Source organism: Bubalus bubalis, chromosome 23 (genome assembly GCF_019923935.1).
Source record: "Bubalus bubalis isolate 160015118507 breed Murrah chromosome 23, NDDB_SH_1, whole genome shotgun sequence".
NCBI classification, from domain to species: Eukaryota; Metazoa; Chordata; class Mammalia; order Artiodactyla; family Bovidae; genus Bubalus; species Bubalus bubalis.
In genome coordinates, this window is record NC_059179.1 from 45,267,462 (window position 1) to 45,285,858 (window position 18,397).

Genomic DNA, 18,397 nt, shown 5'->3' on the forward strand with positions numbered 1-18,397 from the left:
TTTAAACATATAGAAATACCACAGCTGAATGCAAATGTTTATCTATTAATGCATTTAGTTCTAATTGTTTATAGTAGGAAAAGACTGTAAACTAACTGATTATCAAAAGATTAAGGGACAATGACATATCCATGTAATGAAATACCAACCAGTCATGTTTCCAAAAGAGAAGTAGATTTGTAAGTACCAAGAGAGAATGCCGTATTCACAAGAGTGGTTGGTGGCGGTGTGGCAGAAAGCAGCAGTGGCAGGTGGAACCATTGGTGTTTGTTAAGGGTAGGTGTGTTTGAGAGACAGAGAGGGAAAATCCATGCCATAGCTTACCAAGAGAAGGCTGCATATTAAAAGAAAGTCAACAGGCAGATGAATAAAGAAGATGTAGTACTACTCAGCCATAAAAAAAGAATAAAATAATGCCATCTGAAGCAACATGGATGGACATAGAGATTATCATACTAAGTGAAGTCCGTTAGACAAAGACAAATACTATACGATATCACTAATAAATGGCATCTTAAAAAAATGTGACAAATGAACTTATTTACAAAAAGAAACATACTCACAGACACAGAGAAAAATTACGGTTATCGAATGAGAAAGTGAGGAAGGGATACATTAGAAGTTTAGGGATTAGAAGCTGAACACTGCTGCTAAGTCGCTTCAGTCGTGTCCGACTCTGTGTGACCCCATAGACAGCAGCCCACCAGGCTCTCCCGTCCCTGGGACTCTCCAGGCAAGAATACTAGAGTGGGTTGCCATTTCCTTCTCCAATGCATGAAAGTGAAAAGTGAAAGTGAAGTCACTCATCGTGCCCTACTCTTAGCGACCCCACGGACAGCAGCCTACTAGGCTCCTCTGTCCATGGGATTTTCCAGGCAAGAACACTGGAGTGGGGTGCCATTTCCTCCTCCAATGCATGAAAGTGAAAAGTGAAAGTGAAGGCGCTCAGTCGTGTCCGGCTCTTCGCGACCCCATGGACTGCAGCCCACCAGGCTCCCCCATCCATGGGGTTTTATATAAAAAGACAAAGAACAAGGTCCTACTGTACAGCACAGGGAACTATATTCGATATCTTGTATAATAATAAACTATAATGGAAAGAATATGAAAAAGAATATACATACATTTTATATATATGCCTGAATCACTTTGTTGTACACCAGAAACTAACACGACACTATAATAAACTATACTTCAACTTTTAAAAAGAAATAACTTTTTAAAAAGGCCACAGAGCTGGCGCTGGGAGAGAAAATGGAGACTGGGAGTCAGGAGTGTGAAAGAAAATGCTTTTTACCATTTATTTTTATTTAATTTGAAACTTTTCCCATGTACATATACTTAAAGATCTATATCTTAGGGGGGAAAATCCAGGAAAGTAGGAATACAAAAGAATATTCTTACCTAGGTAAATGTTGCCTATCTCAAACCCACAACGATAGTCAGATGTCAGAGTGACCCGTTAGAATCAGCCCCAATAAATTCAGACATAAGAAAGCATATGCACTATCTGTGCTAATATTCAAATTGTACCTGATGCAAAAAGATGGAGGGGCCCTATAAATTCTAGAAATCATATAAACTATCACATTCACAAATGATATAATTATCCACATAGAAAATCCAAAAGAATCAACTGAAAAATTAATAAAATTTTATTTTTATTTTATTAGAATATTTTAAAATTTATTCTAAGAAGTTTATCCAGATAAATACAAGATTCACATATAGAAATCAATAGCCTTTTTTATGCATCAGATAAAACTAACCAAAAAGTATAACTTAAACACACACACACATACATACATTCAAAATAGCCACATTTCAAAGTACACAGGAATAAACATAGAAAAGAAACATCTCGTACTTTTGTGACAAAAATTATACAACTTTGTTAAAGAATATAAAATAATATTTGAACAGATGGGGAGATATACCATGGTATAAAGATGTCAATTCTTTTATAAATGAATATCTCAATTCAGGGAAATTCCTATCAAATTGCCAGTGGATTTACTTGAAACCTTATTCTAAAATTCACCTAGAAAAGATATTTAAATAGAAACAAGTTAATTTTGATACAGAATGAGGGTGACAGTGTTCCATTCAAAGGGCGATAGAAATGACCCCTGAGTGGGAAAAGATGGTCCGCTTCACTGATAGAGGAATGCAAAATAAGATAACAAGATAGTTTTTGTCCTTAGGTATCTTTCAATATCTAAAAGATAATTTTGGGGGGGAGAGAAACAAAAACTCACAGATACTGTTGGTGGAAGTTTAATTGGTCCAGTCATTTTTTAAAGGTGATTTGGCAGATTAAAACCTTGTACAAGTAATTCCCTGGTGGTCCAGAGGTTAAGACTCCATCCTTCCAGTGGAGGGGTTGCGAATTCAATTCCTGGTCAGGGAACTAAGATCCCACATGCTGCACAGTGCAGCCAAATGTTAAAAAGCAAACAAATAAAAACCACGCATATGGTCCAATCCAGCAGTAACAAAGCTAACTTTCAGAGCTGACTCTAGAGTACATGTAAACACCCACCCAAAGAGCCTGATCAAGCATGTCCTGTAGCACCAAGTCTTTCCAGCCCCAAACTAGAAACAATTCAAGTGCTCATTAGGAAGACAGTTTTTTTTTATAAACATGGCACATCCAACTTAGGGGATACAGTGCAGTAGTTTAAAAAGCAAACCAACCTATTCCTATTGACGTCGCCAGAACTTCAAGATCACTTATGTACTCCAAGAACGCGTGTTCTATATAAACAGTTTATGTTCAAAATCTGTACATAGCTGTGCACATACATGTGATTGTAAATGTACAGAACAAAAACAAACGGTGAGCTTTTTCTCTGGGGACAAGGATTAGAGATGCAGTAAAATCAGAGGGGACTCCAGCTTCCTCTATTTTCCTTGAAATTTCAAGATGAAAATGTAAGCCTATATTAATCATGTAGTTTTAAAACTCTCCCTGAAGTTGATGTGGCAATTTTTAAATTTAAGCACATTTTCCTTTCAAACATATTCATTTAAAATGTGTATATCATCACATATCTTTATTTTATAAGGGCCTGAATATTTTTCAACCTTATTAAAACCATTAGAATATTTTCAAGGTGGGGGAGTGGTAAGGTTATCTGTTGCCATTCTGGTTTCTCTATATAAGGACTTTAATCTTTATATTATCACTGCAAGAAAACATCATCTCAGCAATACAGCACATGCAGTCTACATTCTCTAAATAATTCTAAACAAATCTGATATCGAACATCAGTGCTGCATCAGAAAACACATACTTGTAGAATGTCCAACGAAATAGCAGTATTGCAAAACATCAAGGATCTTCTGGAAGGGTTAGTGGAGAACTGGTCTTTTTGTTAATCAGGAACCTTACTTTTGGATTCTTTTTCCAAAACTCTGTATAGCTTTGCTGGGGCATAAATTTAAAAGTGTTCCATATCTCATGATGATGTCTTGGAAAGCGTCTGAAAATTGGGACCACCACAGCTTCCTTATAAACATATGATATTTGGTTATTTGAAAAGCCATCGAGACAAGATGGAACATAGTCACATGCCCAAAGATTGAAATTTCTTGAAACGTGTTGCCTTTTTTCTGGGGAGATCTTCTTACGTCCCAAGCCCTGGAGAAGGATCACAAGCAGATTAGGAGGAAGATATTCAAGGCCACACAGCTTGGAGGTCTTTAAAGCCACCTCCACGACATCTTGTGTTTAAATGACCACTCTTACAGGAGGCATCCTTTATCAACTTGTGGGAGGCTGTAAATTGACAAAACCTCCTGATCTTCGCAGTCTTCAACTCCCACCCAAGGGGCTGGGCTTCTAGAGACACGGAGGACTGAACCAAAGACACCCCAGCCTGGACAGCCAGGAAGCCGGAGTAGGTCCTCTACACCCAGGCGGCTGTATCCACCTCAGGCTGCATCCCCAGCACTCAGTGGGAGGGCTCTTATTCCGAGAGATCCGAGGATTCTCTCCCATCCCAGAGGATTCCCGTGAAGGAAGCAGCACCTGGGTCTCTACCCAGGCTTCCTCCTCAAATCTTACTAATGTGGTCATTACAAAATTTACAAATTACATATGCAGCTCGCATATCTATTTCCATTGCACAGTGCTGTGTTAACCACCACCAACCAGCGCTATCAGACTTGGTTTTTTTCAGTGATGGGGAAACACCATCTCCAGGAACAAGATAACTACAGTTAGTAGGGACTCCTTCTTTATATCATGAAAACTCCGCATCCATTCCTTTGAGCCTCCTTATGGGTCCTGGCTCTGCTGTCCAGAGACACACATAGGCAATCCCTCCTTCTCATGACAGATCTTCACAAAAAAAGCTCACAAATTAGACAGTTTATGGGAAAGCACTTCGATAAGCATGAAGTTCACACACACAAAAAATACCTAGGCAGAAGGGAGGCTGGCGTGGATTTTGATAGCCACGTGGGAATTTGAGAATTTACGCTTTTTATTCCCCCTGGTAACCTGTTATGAGGCTTTAATTTTATTCCAGTTTTGAGGCCAGAAAATCAAGAGCCCTGATGTCGCTGTTCATTTTTTTGGCAATGTGGAGAGAAATACTCACAGAGTCAAGGTAGAACCCAGAGTCCTGAAAGCTGTGACGATTGTCGTGAGCAGAGAAGGGGAAGTTGTTATTTACTGCTTGCTGGAAAAGAGCGAGGGGAGAGATAAAAAGGCACACACCAGAACCACAGCAGGCTTCTAGAACCTGCCTACAGTGGCCTGGAAGGAAGACGGAGAAGGCAAGTTGACCTCTAAGTGAGAACTAAACCCATCCACAATGATGGAGCAAACAGCACAGGGGCGAGGGCTTAGGTGTGCACATCAGCTCAAGGCTTTGAAACTCCACTTCATTGCCAGCTTTCTTAAAATTATAACAAGTTCTCTTTAAAATATCTTATTGAGAGGCAAGGAAAGGAAAGTGAGTAGGCATGGAATTGAAGACTGGAAAGGAATTCCGAAGCCATCTTCTTCATCTGGCCAATAAGGATCCTAGTAGACCAGAGCTCTCTGGTCCAGGGCTGCTAAGTGTGAAGTCAACCCTGCTTCTACCACCAGCCATTTGCAGCCCCTTAAGCTGCTCATGAACTGGCCAGGGAGGTAGACATGGGTGTTAAGAGCTCTGTTCATAGAAGAGTAACTTTATCGTCTGGACCAGGAGGTAGTTCCTTCTAGAGAGTATTTGAGGAGCCATGGTGAACAACTATGAAGTGAGGATCCTGCCAGAACGTCGGGATCCAGGGAGAGCTAGTGAGCAGTTCCCTCCAAGCAGTACCACCCACTTGGAGAGCCACGGGGGCACGTGGCCAGCGCCCTGGACTCACCTTCTCCCGCACTTTGTAGATCGGTGGAAGCTTCTCCTCCACTTGCCGAGATAAACGTGGACTGTGGGATTCTTTCAACATCGTACTTGTGATGGATTCTGGCGTCTTTTGTGTTAGTCCAATGTGAGGGAACTGGAAAAACAGCACACGCCTTGATTAAAACCAGACACATCTGAATCTCAAAGCCAAGTATCAGGGCTTCCTCTGTAAAAGGATTAAAATGCAATTTGGGTGCTTCTGGCATGCTATGGAAATGGCATAATTTTTGTAATTTTCAAGTATCCTTTCCAAGACAAAAAATATTGTCATGGCCCAAGGCCACTGCTGCCGGCCGTTTCAAGTTACAGGGGCCACCCTGCTGCTTGGAGCCTGGAAATGGTTTCGTGGCCTGGTAAGTGGGGGGTGCGGTCCCATGAGAGGGAGCCAATGAGCTCCAAGGAGACAGAGTGTGTTATCTGAGACCTTCCTGGTGGTCAGGGAGTGCCCCATACTCGGGGCCAAGCATTCAGCCCATGTTCCCAGGGGTGAGCCAACCTCCTGCAGGTAGGGGGTGCACCTTAGGGCACGGGAACGTGAGAAGGGTCGCGTTGAGTCTCTACAGAAAATGTAGGATGGTAGAGGGTAGGAAGATTATTTGGATGCCAGGGGTGAGCTGGGAGTGGGCTTTTGTATCTCTCTGTGAACAGGAGGGAAGGAAACAGGACTGGATTGAGGGAGGAGGTCCCAAAGAAGGTCTAGACCAACCCCATAGTGAGCTCTAGACACGGAGTGGCTTCTCAGAGTCGGCCTGCTGGAGTGAGAGGACTGGACCCTTGTGGGCTCTTGTGCATCAGTCACTGGTAGGAGAGGAAGGTGGAGGACCCAGGAAGCAACTGACCTTGAGGAAGCAGCTCTCTTCAGCCAAGGAGTATCTAGGGTTGGACCCCTCCCCCCACCAAGCCACACTCTGAGCAGCAGGAGTCCATTCCCAAAGAGGGGTGCGGGCCCTGCTTGATGGCCACTGTAGCTCACCCCAATTTTACATAAACAGCAGCTCTTAAAAGCCACTCCTACAAAGTGGCCTTTGAAGTGGCGATCTCTAGGAGAGAAATATGAATGGAAACTAAGATACAAACAGAAGACAAGACCCCAACTCAGCGAAAATTCTTGCAAAGGGAGGTAACATAATGTGGGGGTGGGTCACAGACAATAGATTCAACGTTCCTGGGTCCAATCCCAGCTCTCTCTCCTAGAAGGTCAGCCTTCCGCAAGAGACTTAATTTTTCCAGATCCCAGTTTCTTTATCTGTAAAATGGGAATAATAATAACCTACTTGACAGAGTGCACGCATGCTAAGTTGCTTCAGTCACGTCCAACTTTTCCCGACTCCATGGACTGCAGCCAACCAGGCTCCCCGTCCACGGGATTCTCCAGGCAAGAATACTAGAGTGGCTTGTCATGCCCTCCTCCAGGGGATCCTCCCAACCCAGGGGCTGAACCTGCGTCTCCTGTGGCTCCTGCATTGCACGTGGATTGCTTAGCATTGAGCTCCTGGGGAAGCTCCACCTGATTGGGTAGATGTGATTAAAAGAGAAAAATGCATGCACCCGGGGAGTGTTCACTAGCTGTTGACAGGTTCTATTCTTGCTCACAGCTGTCCCCTCCCTTATCGCCAAGCCCACTGTCACACCAAAGGCCAGTCCCTCCTTGTCTGTGGGATTACAATGACATTGGTTAACACTGTTGTTTTCTCCCATTCCTTCTCAAGTCATGATATAACTGTACATATAACTATGGCTTTTGTTTAATCTCTGCACAAGAGCGCATTTAGTATGCGACTATTTATGTCAAAAGGTGGAGAGATTATGTCATCTGTATGGTACACTCAGTGGGGCATTTTTGGCAGAGAAAATGAGAAGCAATGGTTTATACGACACATAGCAATATGGAGAAGAAGAAACAGAATGAGCTCTGTAACCCAGCACCATTTATGGAAATAAATAATCCATGCATACAAAACAACACTACATAATTTCCAAGAATACATCTCAGTAACAGAGTTCCTATTAAACACGTGTGAGTGGCAGCCCATGGGGTGAGCAGAGCAGGGACAGGGATCAAGGGCAAGGAAGCCACCACATGAACCAGCTAACGTAATATGGACCGGCCCTGCCGTGAATGAATGACAGGGTCCCTTTGGAGGAGGGCACCAGGGAAAAGGAAGGCTTCCTTGCCATCATTTAAACATTTCTTAATTGAGTGCATCTATTACATTGTCTCATTTTCCACAACAAAAATCATCGTCTTTGGTTTTGATTAGAGTTATAATACTTGCTCATGGTTTTAAAAGTTCAGACAATAAAGAAAAACACAAGGAAGGAATCCCATGCAGATTGTATCGGGCTTCCCAGGTGGTGCTAGTGGTAAAGGACCCGGCTGCCAGTGCAGGATGTAGGAGACGTGGCTTCCAGCCCGGGGTTGGGACGAATCCCTGGAGGACGCCATGCCAACCCACTCCAGTATTCTTGCCTGGAGAATCCCATGGACAGTGGAGCCTGGTGGGCTACAGTCCATAGGGCCACAAAGAGTCAGACGCGACTGAAGCAACTTACCATGCACACAGGATTGTATTATAAAAGTGATTTCAAAAAATTACAAATACCTTAAAAAATTTAACAGTTAACTTTTGGGAATTCCCTGGCAGCCAGTGGTTAAAAAAACAAAAACAAAAACAAACCCAGTAACTTTTGGTTACCCTCTCCTTCCTCTTCTTGTCATCCCAGATTAAAAATAATAACAACAATAGCTCTCATATATTCCTTCACAAACACCTGTACCTACAAAGGGGACTTACATTGCTATACAAAAATTGGACCATGTAACTCATACTATTTTGTGCCTCATTTTCCTTTTTTTCCATTTTTATTGGAGTATAATTGTTTTACAATATTCTGTTAGTTTCTGCTGTACAACAAAGTGAATCAGCTGTGCTGCTGCTGCTGCTAATCACTTTAGTCGTGTCCGACTCTGTGCGACTCCATAGACGGCAGCCCACCAGGCTCCCCTGTCCCTGGGATTTCCTTCTCCAATGCAGGAAAGTGAAAAGTGAAAGTGAAGTCGCTCAGTCGTGTCCGACTCTTAGTGACCCCATGGACTGCAGCCCACCAGGCTCCTCCATCCATGGGATTTTCCAGGCAAGAGTACTGGAGTGGGTTGCCATAAGCATACATATATCCCCTCCCTTTGAAGCCTCCCTCCCACTTCCCCATCCCACCCCCCTAGGTCATCACAGAGCACCAAGCTGAGCACCCTGTGCTCTACAGCATAACTTGCTTTTCTTGCTTAACATTGTTGTTCTTGTAGTTCAGTCGCTCAGTTGTGTTCAACTCTTTGCGACCCCATGGATTCCAGCACACCAGGCTTCCCTTCCTTCACTATCTCCTGGAGTTCGCTTAAATTCATCACTTAACAATATACCATAGAAAAATTTCAAAGTCAGCCTATCCATTTCTAATTCATTCTGTATTATATATACATTTTTTTATGTTTTTAAAGCAATTTTTAAGTAAGTATAAATAATACAAAGGGCCTCCAAACTCAGAGCCTTTCCCTTTTCTCTACCTCCAATCTGCTTTTCCAAGTTATGGAGAATCAGGCCATGGGTAGGGAGTGTTTCTACATCTAGAAGGGTTCTTCTCACCAGCTGAATGACAACTGACTTGAGTTCATATGTATTCTGCAACACTATGGACTAAATCACTGTAAAAAAAAAAAGTGGCTCTAGCATTTTAATTTCACTCTTTAAAATATATATTTAATGGCTATAACATGATAGCTGTGAAATAAACCCTTCTGTTAGATATTGTAACCATGAAATATAGCTTTTTAACTAGTTGGCAGTGAAATTTTTGCTGCATTCAATCACTCAATGACTGAAATATTAAACAGGAAGGGGAACGTGTGTGCAGAGTGCCTTTTCTACTCACAAAAGCCAGATCACCACCAGCAAGGTCAACTGTGAAATGACTGTCACCTCCAATGTGGCAATTACTGTCTCCCAAATGGGCTGCTGCTGACGCAAAACCAACAATTTCTTTAATTTTCCCAACTCGTTTACAAGTTACTTAGGGAAACTTCATGTCAGCACTGTTCTTTTTATTGTCTTAGGTGCTGGCAGCAGAAAGGAGACCCACACCGCAGGCTCTGGTTAGACTTTGGGGAGATAAAGTCTTCCTTCTTAAACTGGTTCCTGGTACATTCCTAGGATCCCCAGTAGGAGACGCCATGCTCTTTCTCGATTTCTCCCTTATTATAGAACACTGACTTTGGAGTAGCAACATGGCTGTTTAAAACATACTTCCCGAGGACTTCCTCGGTGGCCCAGTAGTCAAGACTTCACACTTTCAGTGCTTCCACTGCAGGCGACGTGGGTTCAATCCCTGGTCAGGGAGCTAAGGTCGCACTAAGATCGAGGCTTGGTCAAAAAAATAAAAACCCTCCTCCAACTCCCTTGCAGCTAAATTGGACAGTGACCCTTGAAATGAAAGCCTAAGTCTGTGGGTGGGGCTCCTGGGAAAGTGATTGCTTTCTCCAAGAAAAAGGGCGGATGCAACTGACAGGCTTTTTGCAATTCGACTTTCTCCTCATTTACCTGCCTGAGCTGACACCACACTGAGGGTGATAGGAGAGGCTGAGAAGAACCTGGGCCTCCAAAGACATCCCAGGGCATCTGTACCAGCCCTGAATTGCCTCCTTCTGCCCTGGTTGTTGATTCCAAGCAGGGCCCTGGGGGCCTCCAAGCCCAATGCCGTTCTGTGTCCCCCCATTTCTTTGATGTCAGGAAATAGGTTTCCTTCAGCCTCCAAGACTTCCCTGAGTTCTAATGGGCAGACTCAAGCAGTTGTTAATTAGGGAAAGGAGGGGACGTGAGACCAGGGAGAAACAGTCAGGAGAAATGACAGTGTAGCCTTGGGGCAAGGTCCTGGTTCCCCACTGAGGGATGCACACCACGGCAGCTTTGAGCTCGTTTGCAAATACTGAAACCCCTCAGGAGGGAGAAGTCAGTGGTTAACGATGGTATGCAGCCCACAAGGGCATCGACCTCAGACTGGTTGGACCTGAAGGTTGATGATGCTGACTCGCACTTAGCTCACCACCAACCCATCAGAAGAATGTCCACAAGCTGATCACACCCTGTTTGATCCATTACTATAAAACTTCTCACCATCTTCTCCAAGCTGGGACATACGTTTTCAAGGCAGGAGTCCACTGTGTCCCCCTTTGCCTGGCAAAGTTATAAAGTTATCCTTTTTTACTTCACCCAAAATCCTATTTCTGAGATTTGATTCAGCACCGGTGCACAGAGCAGCTGAGTTTTCAGCATCACTGTTACTCAAGGAACACAAACCCTTTTCTGGTGAAGGCTCTGTAGTCAGCTTTTTATAATAATATTCAGTCAAACATAATCCTGATACTGTAGATGATAAAAAGAGGCCAAGCTATTTAGTCTGAGAAGTTTACACTTGTTTTTTCCTGACCAGTTAGTGTAAGTAGTTCACTATATTTCCCATCTCACTTTAGCTGCCAGGAAACTCAGAGTCATATTTGTTTGACTCCAAATATCTATTGTTTAAGCAATATGGCCTGCGTATTTATGTTATGTATTTTATATATTTTCCATTTTCTATGTTTCTATGTTATATATTTTCCCAGTCTCAGCCTCTTAAAGTATATTTAAACTGGTTCTGAGGTTTTATTTTTATATACCTTATACTTTATTTTGAATATTTTCCATTCATTACTTTAAACCTTTGTGGAATGGAGCAGGGTATACAACAGGAAAGAATATCAGTATAAACATATATCCTTTGAGATCTGCAGGGGATTGGTTCTCCTCATCCCATCTTGTGGGTACTAAAACCCAGATATGCTCAACTTGCTGAGTTTCCCTTTGTATCCATGGGTTCTGCACGGTGGACACACGTACTTCTATCACATATATTCATATATACTATGTATATAATAGTAACAGTGCTTCCATGCATTATGCTAAGCACCTTTGTATCAATTGTCTCATTCATCCTCACCATGGCCTCTTACCTTGGTATATTATGCTTCCATTTAACAGATAAAAAGACTGAGATTAAGCCTTCAGGCCCCAATTTTCCAAGATATTTTCAATTTTTTTTCCTTTAAACAAATCTCTAAAAAAATTTCTATGTATTACTGCCCTAAAAGAGGTTAGTACCACTGTTTTCTGTGATACAGCCAGTGGGAAAAAAAGACAAAGATACCAGGTCCATGGAATTTATATTCTAGGAGGGAGAGAAAAGTCACACATATAATAAATTAGTATGTCAGAAGATGCATGCATGCCTGCTAAGTCACTTAAGTCGTGAACAGCTCTGTGTGACCCTGTGGACTGCAGCCTGCCAGGCTCCTCTGTCCATGGGATTTTCCAGGCAAGAATAGGAGTGGGTTGCCATGCCCTCCTGCAGGGGATCTTCCCGACCCAGGGATCAAACCTAAGTCTCTTATGTCTCCTGTATCAGCAGGTGAGTTCTTTACGACTAGCGCCACCTGGGAAGCCCATGTCAGAGGATAGACGTTATAAAAAACAGAAAAAGCAGAGAAACACAGCAATTACTACCTCGTGGACATTCACAAGATACCAGTCTGCTTAGTGGTTTATGCACAGACTAATTTCATTTGATCCTCCAAGAATCGGATATGAGATTCCCATTTCACAGGTGAAAAAACTGACATGGGATGAAGGGATTTGTCAGACGTCATACTATGGGAAGTAGCAGCAGTAGGATCTGAGCTCAGTTCTGTGCCTGACCACACTGTGTCCTGAGAAAGGTGAGAGAGGTTATCAGCCTTCTTACCCATCTTCCGTCCTTGTCTAAGGGTGGGTTGAAGCGTCTCCCTTTGACCATTTTGTGTGGGAAACTGAAGGGGGCTGAGACTGGTGCTCTTATCCCTCCATGGCCTCATGAGCTGTGCGCCTGGGAAGCCACTCCTCCTTGTTCCTGGCCTCTAATTCGCAGGCTCTACCTGGAAGGGAAGTCCGGGAGTGGTCCCTGTTGTCATAGCATCAGAGCCCACCCATCACAATGGGGCAGGAGTGTGGGTCCTCCAGCCGCCCGAGGGCTCCTGCTGCTCCGCAGAGTGTGAGCCCCCAGGCCCCAGGTGAGGAACCCCACACACAGGCCAAACAGGCGGGGCACCAGATGGTCCTGAGACAGTGGCCCACTCCACACCCTCCAAATCCTCGAACAGATGACTTCTGTGTTGAATGTCTTCATGGTCACCATCTGCCCCAGCCTCTTGGTCTTCAGAGAAGTGAGCTGACTCTGCCTTGTCTACAGCCATGGCATGACACCAGGTCGGGACCCAGGTCTCCCCACGGGCTCCTTTCACGGCTGCTTCCCTGCCCAGTTGGGGCTCGCTCACTGCGTGTTCACCATGCTGCATGCAACTGAGACCATGAGGAAGAGGCAGTCATGAGTCATTGTTCAGTGCTAGGTGCTGCGCTGAGCACTTTTCACGTGTTTTATGAACCGTTGGGGTCTACAAATGAGGAAACAGGGCCTTGTACCCAGTGGAGGGGGTGCCAGGTCACAGGACATCCCCAGGGCTCGTGAGCCTTTCCCAGGGCCAACTGGTCGCCCCCAGGCTGTGGCGGCAGCTCCTGAGGGCTAGCCTTCCTCCAGGGCCCGGACATGCACGTGCAGCCTCACTTCTCAGTGAGGTGATTTCTGCTTCCCTTCCTTCCTCCCTTCCTCCCTTCCTTTCTCTCTTTCTCTTTGTTTTTCATTCTCTCTTCCTTCCTTCTTTCTCCATTTCTTTCTTCTTTTCTTTCTTCATTTCTTCCTCTCCCTTCCATTCTCCTTTTTTAATGCTCTGTCTTGACCATTCTCTCAGCTGCTCCACGTAAAAGTAAGAGTACGCATCTACAGGAGACTCTGCCCGGCTCTCTTGGTAGGAAATTGTGTCCTCACCCCTCTCTTCTCCTAATCACGGCCAGGGTGTCCTCACAAGAGCTGCGTGTCAGGGACACGGGACCTCTCCTCTGGCCAGCACTGAGGGCCCAGGGCCTGGTGGCTCCTGGGGGAGATGCCTGCAGTGGAACATGGACCAAGACCAGGCACATGTGAGTAACCAGCTCCACTTACAGACGGGGGAAGCAAGTCTCAGAGAGGCGAAGGGACTCAGTCACATCACACCGCTAGTCTGTAGAAAAGTCCACATGAGAACCCAGATGTGTCGCGGCCAAATTCAACGCCAATATCAAACAGGATTCATTTCACTGCACTTCCCTGATCCTGTTTGAATTAATGTGCAGTGAATTTACTAGGATTGCTTTGCATTCCACTTTTTCCATCTGCATGAAAGCGGGCCTGACTACACGCCTGCCTGTCAGCCACGATCCCTCCCCACGGTGAGCCTGGCAGGCCGGGGGACAATGACCCCTGTCGCGTGCTCCTCTGCTGGCCTCCCTCCCCAGTGGACGCCCTGCCACGGAGCCCAGCACAGATGGGGAGGAGTGATGAAGGCCGAACGTGGCTTCCCCCACATCCCAAGACTGAGAGTAAAGCAATGAGGAAGGAGGGAGCCAGAGACAAAAAAATCTAAAGCCAGTGCCATTTCCAACACAGGGTTCTACGGGCATTCACTTGTCTCCACCAACAGAGCAGAAAATCCTCTAGATCTGAAGTCTCATCTCTAAATATATTCTCTTCTCCTCTGTAATTTAGTCTTCTGCTCTATTAAGCAAGGTATATGATCGCTGGTTAAGGTGTTTTCCAATTTCCCCCTTTTGAATGATGGTTTAAAATTCTCAAAAATGTGTCCAAGAAAAATCAAAAGTGAATAAAGAAAACCCGGCCAGGAAAAATGAAACATGGTTTTTCTTCAGCTAGGATTTCTGAACGGCAGATTCGGGTGGGGTGGTTCGTTGCGGAGGTTATTCTTTTCAGAGGTTTGAATTACTGGGCTGAACTTGGAGACCCACCACGCTGGAAGCAAGTCCTGTAAACACAGGGCTCTCAGATCCCTGGGGCTGAGAATACCAGAGGGTTGAGCCCGTCCTGCCTTGGGTCTTTGCACGTGCACAGCTCTGCTCAGAATGCAGTGATGCAAAACAACCTGTTAAGGCGGCTGTGGAGGCAATGACGAGCACATGGCTGTGTTCACTCGCTCAACAAGCACAGATTGAACACCCACTATGTGCCAGCTCTGCGTTCCAACAGCACCAAGACAATCACCGAAACCAGTTTTTTTATAAGTGGTAAATCACGGACGGTGTTTTAAAATGTCAGGAATATGTGTTAGTATCTATTACTTTTAGGTCAATTGTAAGTCAGAAGTGGGGCCTTCCTGGTGGCTCAGAGGTAAAGAATCAGCCTGCCAATTCAGGAGATGCGGATTTGATCCCTGGGTTGGGAAGATCCCCTGGAGGAGAAAATGGCAACCCACTCCAGTGTTCTTGCCTGGGGAATCTCATGGACAGAGGAGTCTGGCAGCCTACTCTCTTTTGTGACAAAAAGAGTCGTACACGACTGAGTCACTGAACAACAACAAACCATGAATTTGCCAATACATCAGATGACCAGGACCCCAAACTATTGATTAACCAAAAATTATTTTCAGTGAGCATTCTGCCACATTGATGCTTAATTGTTCCATCTAATGTATTTTTTAACACAGCAGCTGTTTGCATACTTTGACTTTTAAATCTTTACATCCAAAGTGTTAAAGACCTTATGAAAGGCAGCTGTGTCTGTCTCTTCCATGCGTGTTCACTGCAATGTGCCATTCCTTGATTTAATTAAGGACTTGCCGTCTTTTGCAGGAGAGAAAGAGGTGGAACCACGAGTATGTTTTTACACATGCCTCTGCCACGTGCCCACATGTGCTGCCCCCAGAAACTCTCAGACCTGCACACACAGGCACACTGAAACTTGTCATGCCACCAAAGGGAAGATTTTGCGTTATTCATATCTACACATCTTGGACAATTTAACTAGCATGTGGAGGGAAATCTGAGCCATCTTCAAATGTTGAGCTCTGAGAAATTCTCCAGCATCTGAATTATAAAACACATTTTCATTTCACTCTGCAAGGTAAATTATCTGTATTCTTTCTGCAAATAGCAACCGAATTGAGGTGATTCCATTATATTTTTTTATTAGTTCAAGATTCACGCAGAACTAATGGAAATTACAAAGTATGCACAACCTATTTGCACACCACCTTGAAAAGTACTCAGGCATTGGTAATGTGAAGCACTTTTTTTTCCTTGTTTTACCCTATCTTGCAAACCATCTGGAAAATTAACTGCATCTCTCTCCCTTCCACTCAACAATTCCTGGATCAAGACAAGTTAAGACGAATTGAAAGACAAGAAGAACTTGACCACCTTGGAAGTTTGTTCAGTTGAGAGGTAGAAATAGCAACATTTATAAAAACCCTTGACTCCACAGATACGCATGAGTCAGTGAAGATGTGAGACATTGCTCAGGTAACGACAATTTTTGATAACCTTGCTGAAACGTGAACTGCGATAAACTTTTCAAATGATGTCTAGAGAAGCTTTTGCTTGATTGATAACTTGGAGAATTGGTCACTCAAAAAATTACTGCAATCTAGCAAATTGTACTGGACACAGTGAAGGTCATGGAAAAACTGTCACCATCCTCAAGAACCTGACTCTCTGCGGGGGAGACAGACATTACACACAGATAACTGGCTATAATTGAGAGAGGTTCCAGGGTGCTCAAGACCGTATGTCAGGGACCTGCATGGATCTGAAGGGTGACTAGGCAGGTAATGAAGAAATGAAGTGAAGAATGACTTCAGTGAACCAAAGGGAGAAGGAAGCACATGCCAGGTGAATGGAGAGCCTGGTAGAGGCCCTGATAGTGGGCAGAGCTTGACTCTCTCAGGAACCAGAAAGGAGGCCAGAGGATTGTGCAGGTTGGAGATGATGTTGGAAAAAGCAGGAACCAGGCCACTCAGGGCCTCCAGGCCGTCTGAGAGCTGGTGGACAGGCACTTTGCCCTCTGTGACCTTGATCAGCTGGCCAATGTCAGCAGCAGGCAGAAACTCAAGGAACAGGTGACAGCAACATACCAGTTGAGAGCTTTGGCTTTTTTAGAAAAAGCACCTTAGAGGTAAGACTCGCCATTAAGATTCAGTAGATGTGCCAAGTTTATGCTGTCTCCAAATTCTGAAAAAGACAGGTGGAAATACTTAGTGTGATTCCCGTTTCTCCCCGGGTTGGGTTGGTTACTCCTATTTTCTCTGTGTTCTGTGTTTGTTGAGCTTTACGTGAAGATGTGATGCTATTATACTCAACCCCTGGAAAGTCAGCTGCTTTTGTCCTCTCGCAGTGTGAATGGGACAGTCCTCCGAAGACACAGAATAAAAGACAGCAGTAATTACAAGTGCGGTTCAACACAGAGAACACTGGAATGGAAAATGCCAGCCTCCACCACCTTAAAGCCAAACAGCTGAATAAATATATATTTTTCAACTGAAGAGAAAATGAACAGTGTCTTGGAAGGTGATTGAACGTTCACCTCTATCCCACACCGGGAGAGGAGAGGGGAGACAGGTCCCCCAAGGAAGAAGAGACCTGTAGACCTTTTCAAATCTCCTCTCTCCTCTTACTGTGTACCATAAAACATAATGGAGATTTCATCAACTTGGCAGCAAGTTGCAAACTAATAAAAGAGCCTTGTTACAAAGATAAGAAGACAAAGTCATAGATGACAGACGTGGGCTGAGTGCTGGTGTTCAGCACCACTTTCTCCAGCTCCACAGGAATCCAAGGTTCATCAATTCAGTTAATCGCGTGGATGACCACCAATTTGTCCTTTCTTTCTCTGCTCTTTCTCCACATTCCAGAGTATTTCTGTTCACAGGGAGTCCCTTGAAAAGGCAAGTAGGAAACCTACACAGCACCAGGTCTTGCAATATTGCCTTCCACAGTGGTCTCTTTCCCCCTCTACTCCCTTCAAAGTTGGCTGTGAGGTAAGGAACCTCCCCGCCAAGGCCTCACTGCTCCCGGTGTGGTCCTTGGACCAGCAGGCCGAGCATCACTTGAAGTTAATTAGAAATGCAGCGTCTCTGGGCTTGCCTGGTGGTGCAATGGGTAAGAATCCGCCTGCAAGGCAGAGGACACGTGTTTCACCCCTGGTATGGGAAGTTTCCACATGCCACAGAGCAACTAAGCCCATGCACTGCAAGTACTAAGCCTGAGCTCTACAGCCTACGTGCCGTAACAGCCGAAGCCCGTGCGCCCCTAGAACTCGCGCTCTGCAGCAAGAGGAACCACCACAACGCGAAGCCCGCACGCCACAGCCAAGAGTAGCCTCCTGGTTGCTGCAGCTGGAGAAAAGTCCACGCAGCAGTGAAGACCCAGTATGGCCAAAAAATTAAAAAAAAATTTAGGCCCCTGCCCAGACCTACTGAATCAGAATCTGCATCTTTAATAAGACTTTGGGTGATCTGTGTTCACCTAAAGTTTCAGAAGCACAACCCTAGAACATCACAAGGCCCTTGTCAAGGACTGAGACTTTCTCAATCCCTCTGTGAAAGGACTGGATTCAGGGCACCCGTGGCCCTTTTGACCTTGTACCTACAGATATGCACGTCAGCCTAATCCTTGTGCAAGGATCACTGCACTTTCAGACTTTTAAAGATTTGGAAACTGAAGTAGGAGGTTAAAAGGGTTTCTATCAGAGCTCAGCTTGGTGCTCTGTGATGACCTAGAGGGGTGAGATGGGGGTGGGGAGGCCGAGGGAGGCTTGAGAGAGACGGGATACATGTGTACTTAGCACTGATTCACATTGTTGTAAAGCAGAAATTCACACAACACTTGTAAAGCAATTATCCTCCAAATTAAAATATTTAAAAGTCTGTGCAAAAAAGTATACACAGCTTGGGGTTTGTAAAGTACTTTAAATAAAATTTTTTATGCGATATTCTTTCATTGCAAATGAAATGTGAAATGTCACCAAGAAAATAAAGATAAATAAGCCAA

General features: G+C 44.5%; 1 protein-coding gene across 1 annotated transcript; it reads right to left on the reverse strand.

The window, feature by feature from the left end:
• Positions 1-1,639: 1,639 nt before the first annotated feature.
• On the reverse strand, positions 1,640-12,374 carry TEX36 (testis expressed 36). The gene is made up of 4 exons (XM_006080428.3): positions 12,234-12,374; positions 5,368-5,499; positions 4,608-4,688; positions 1,640-3,643 (listed from the first exon to the last, which is right to left on the reverse strand). Exons 1-4 carry the CDS (start codon positions 12,282-12,284, stop codon positions 3,335-3,337), a joined length of 573 nt encoding a protein of 190 aa, XP_006080490.2. The 5' UTR covers positions 12,285-12,374; the 3' UTR covers positions 1,640-3,334.
• Between the last annotated feature and the right edge of the window lie 6,023 nt (positions 12,375-18,397).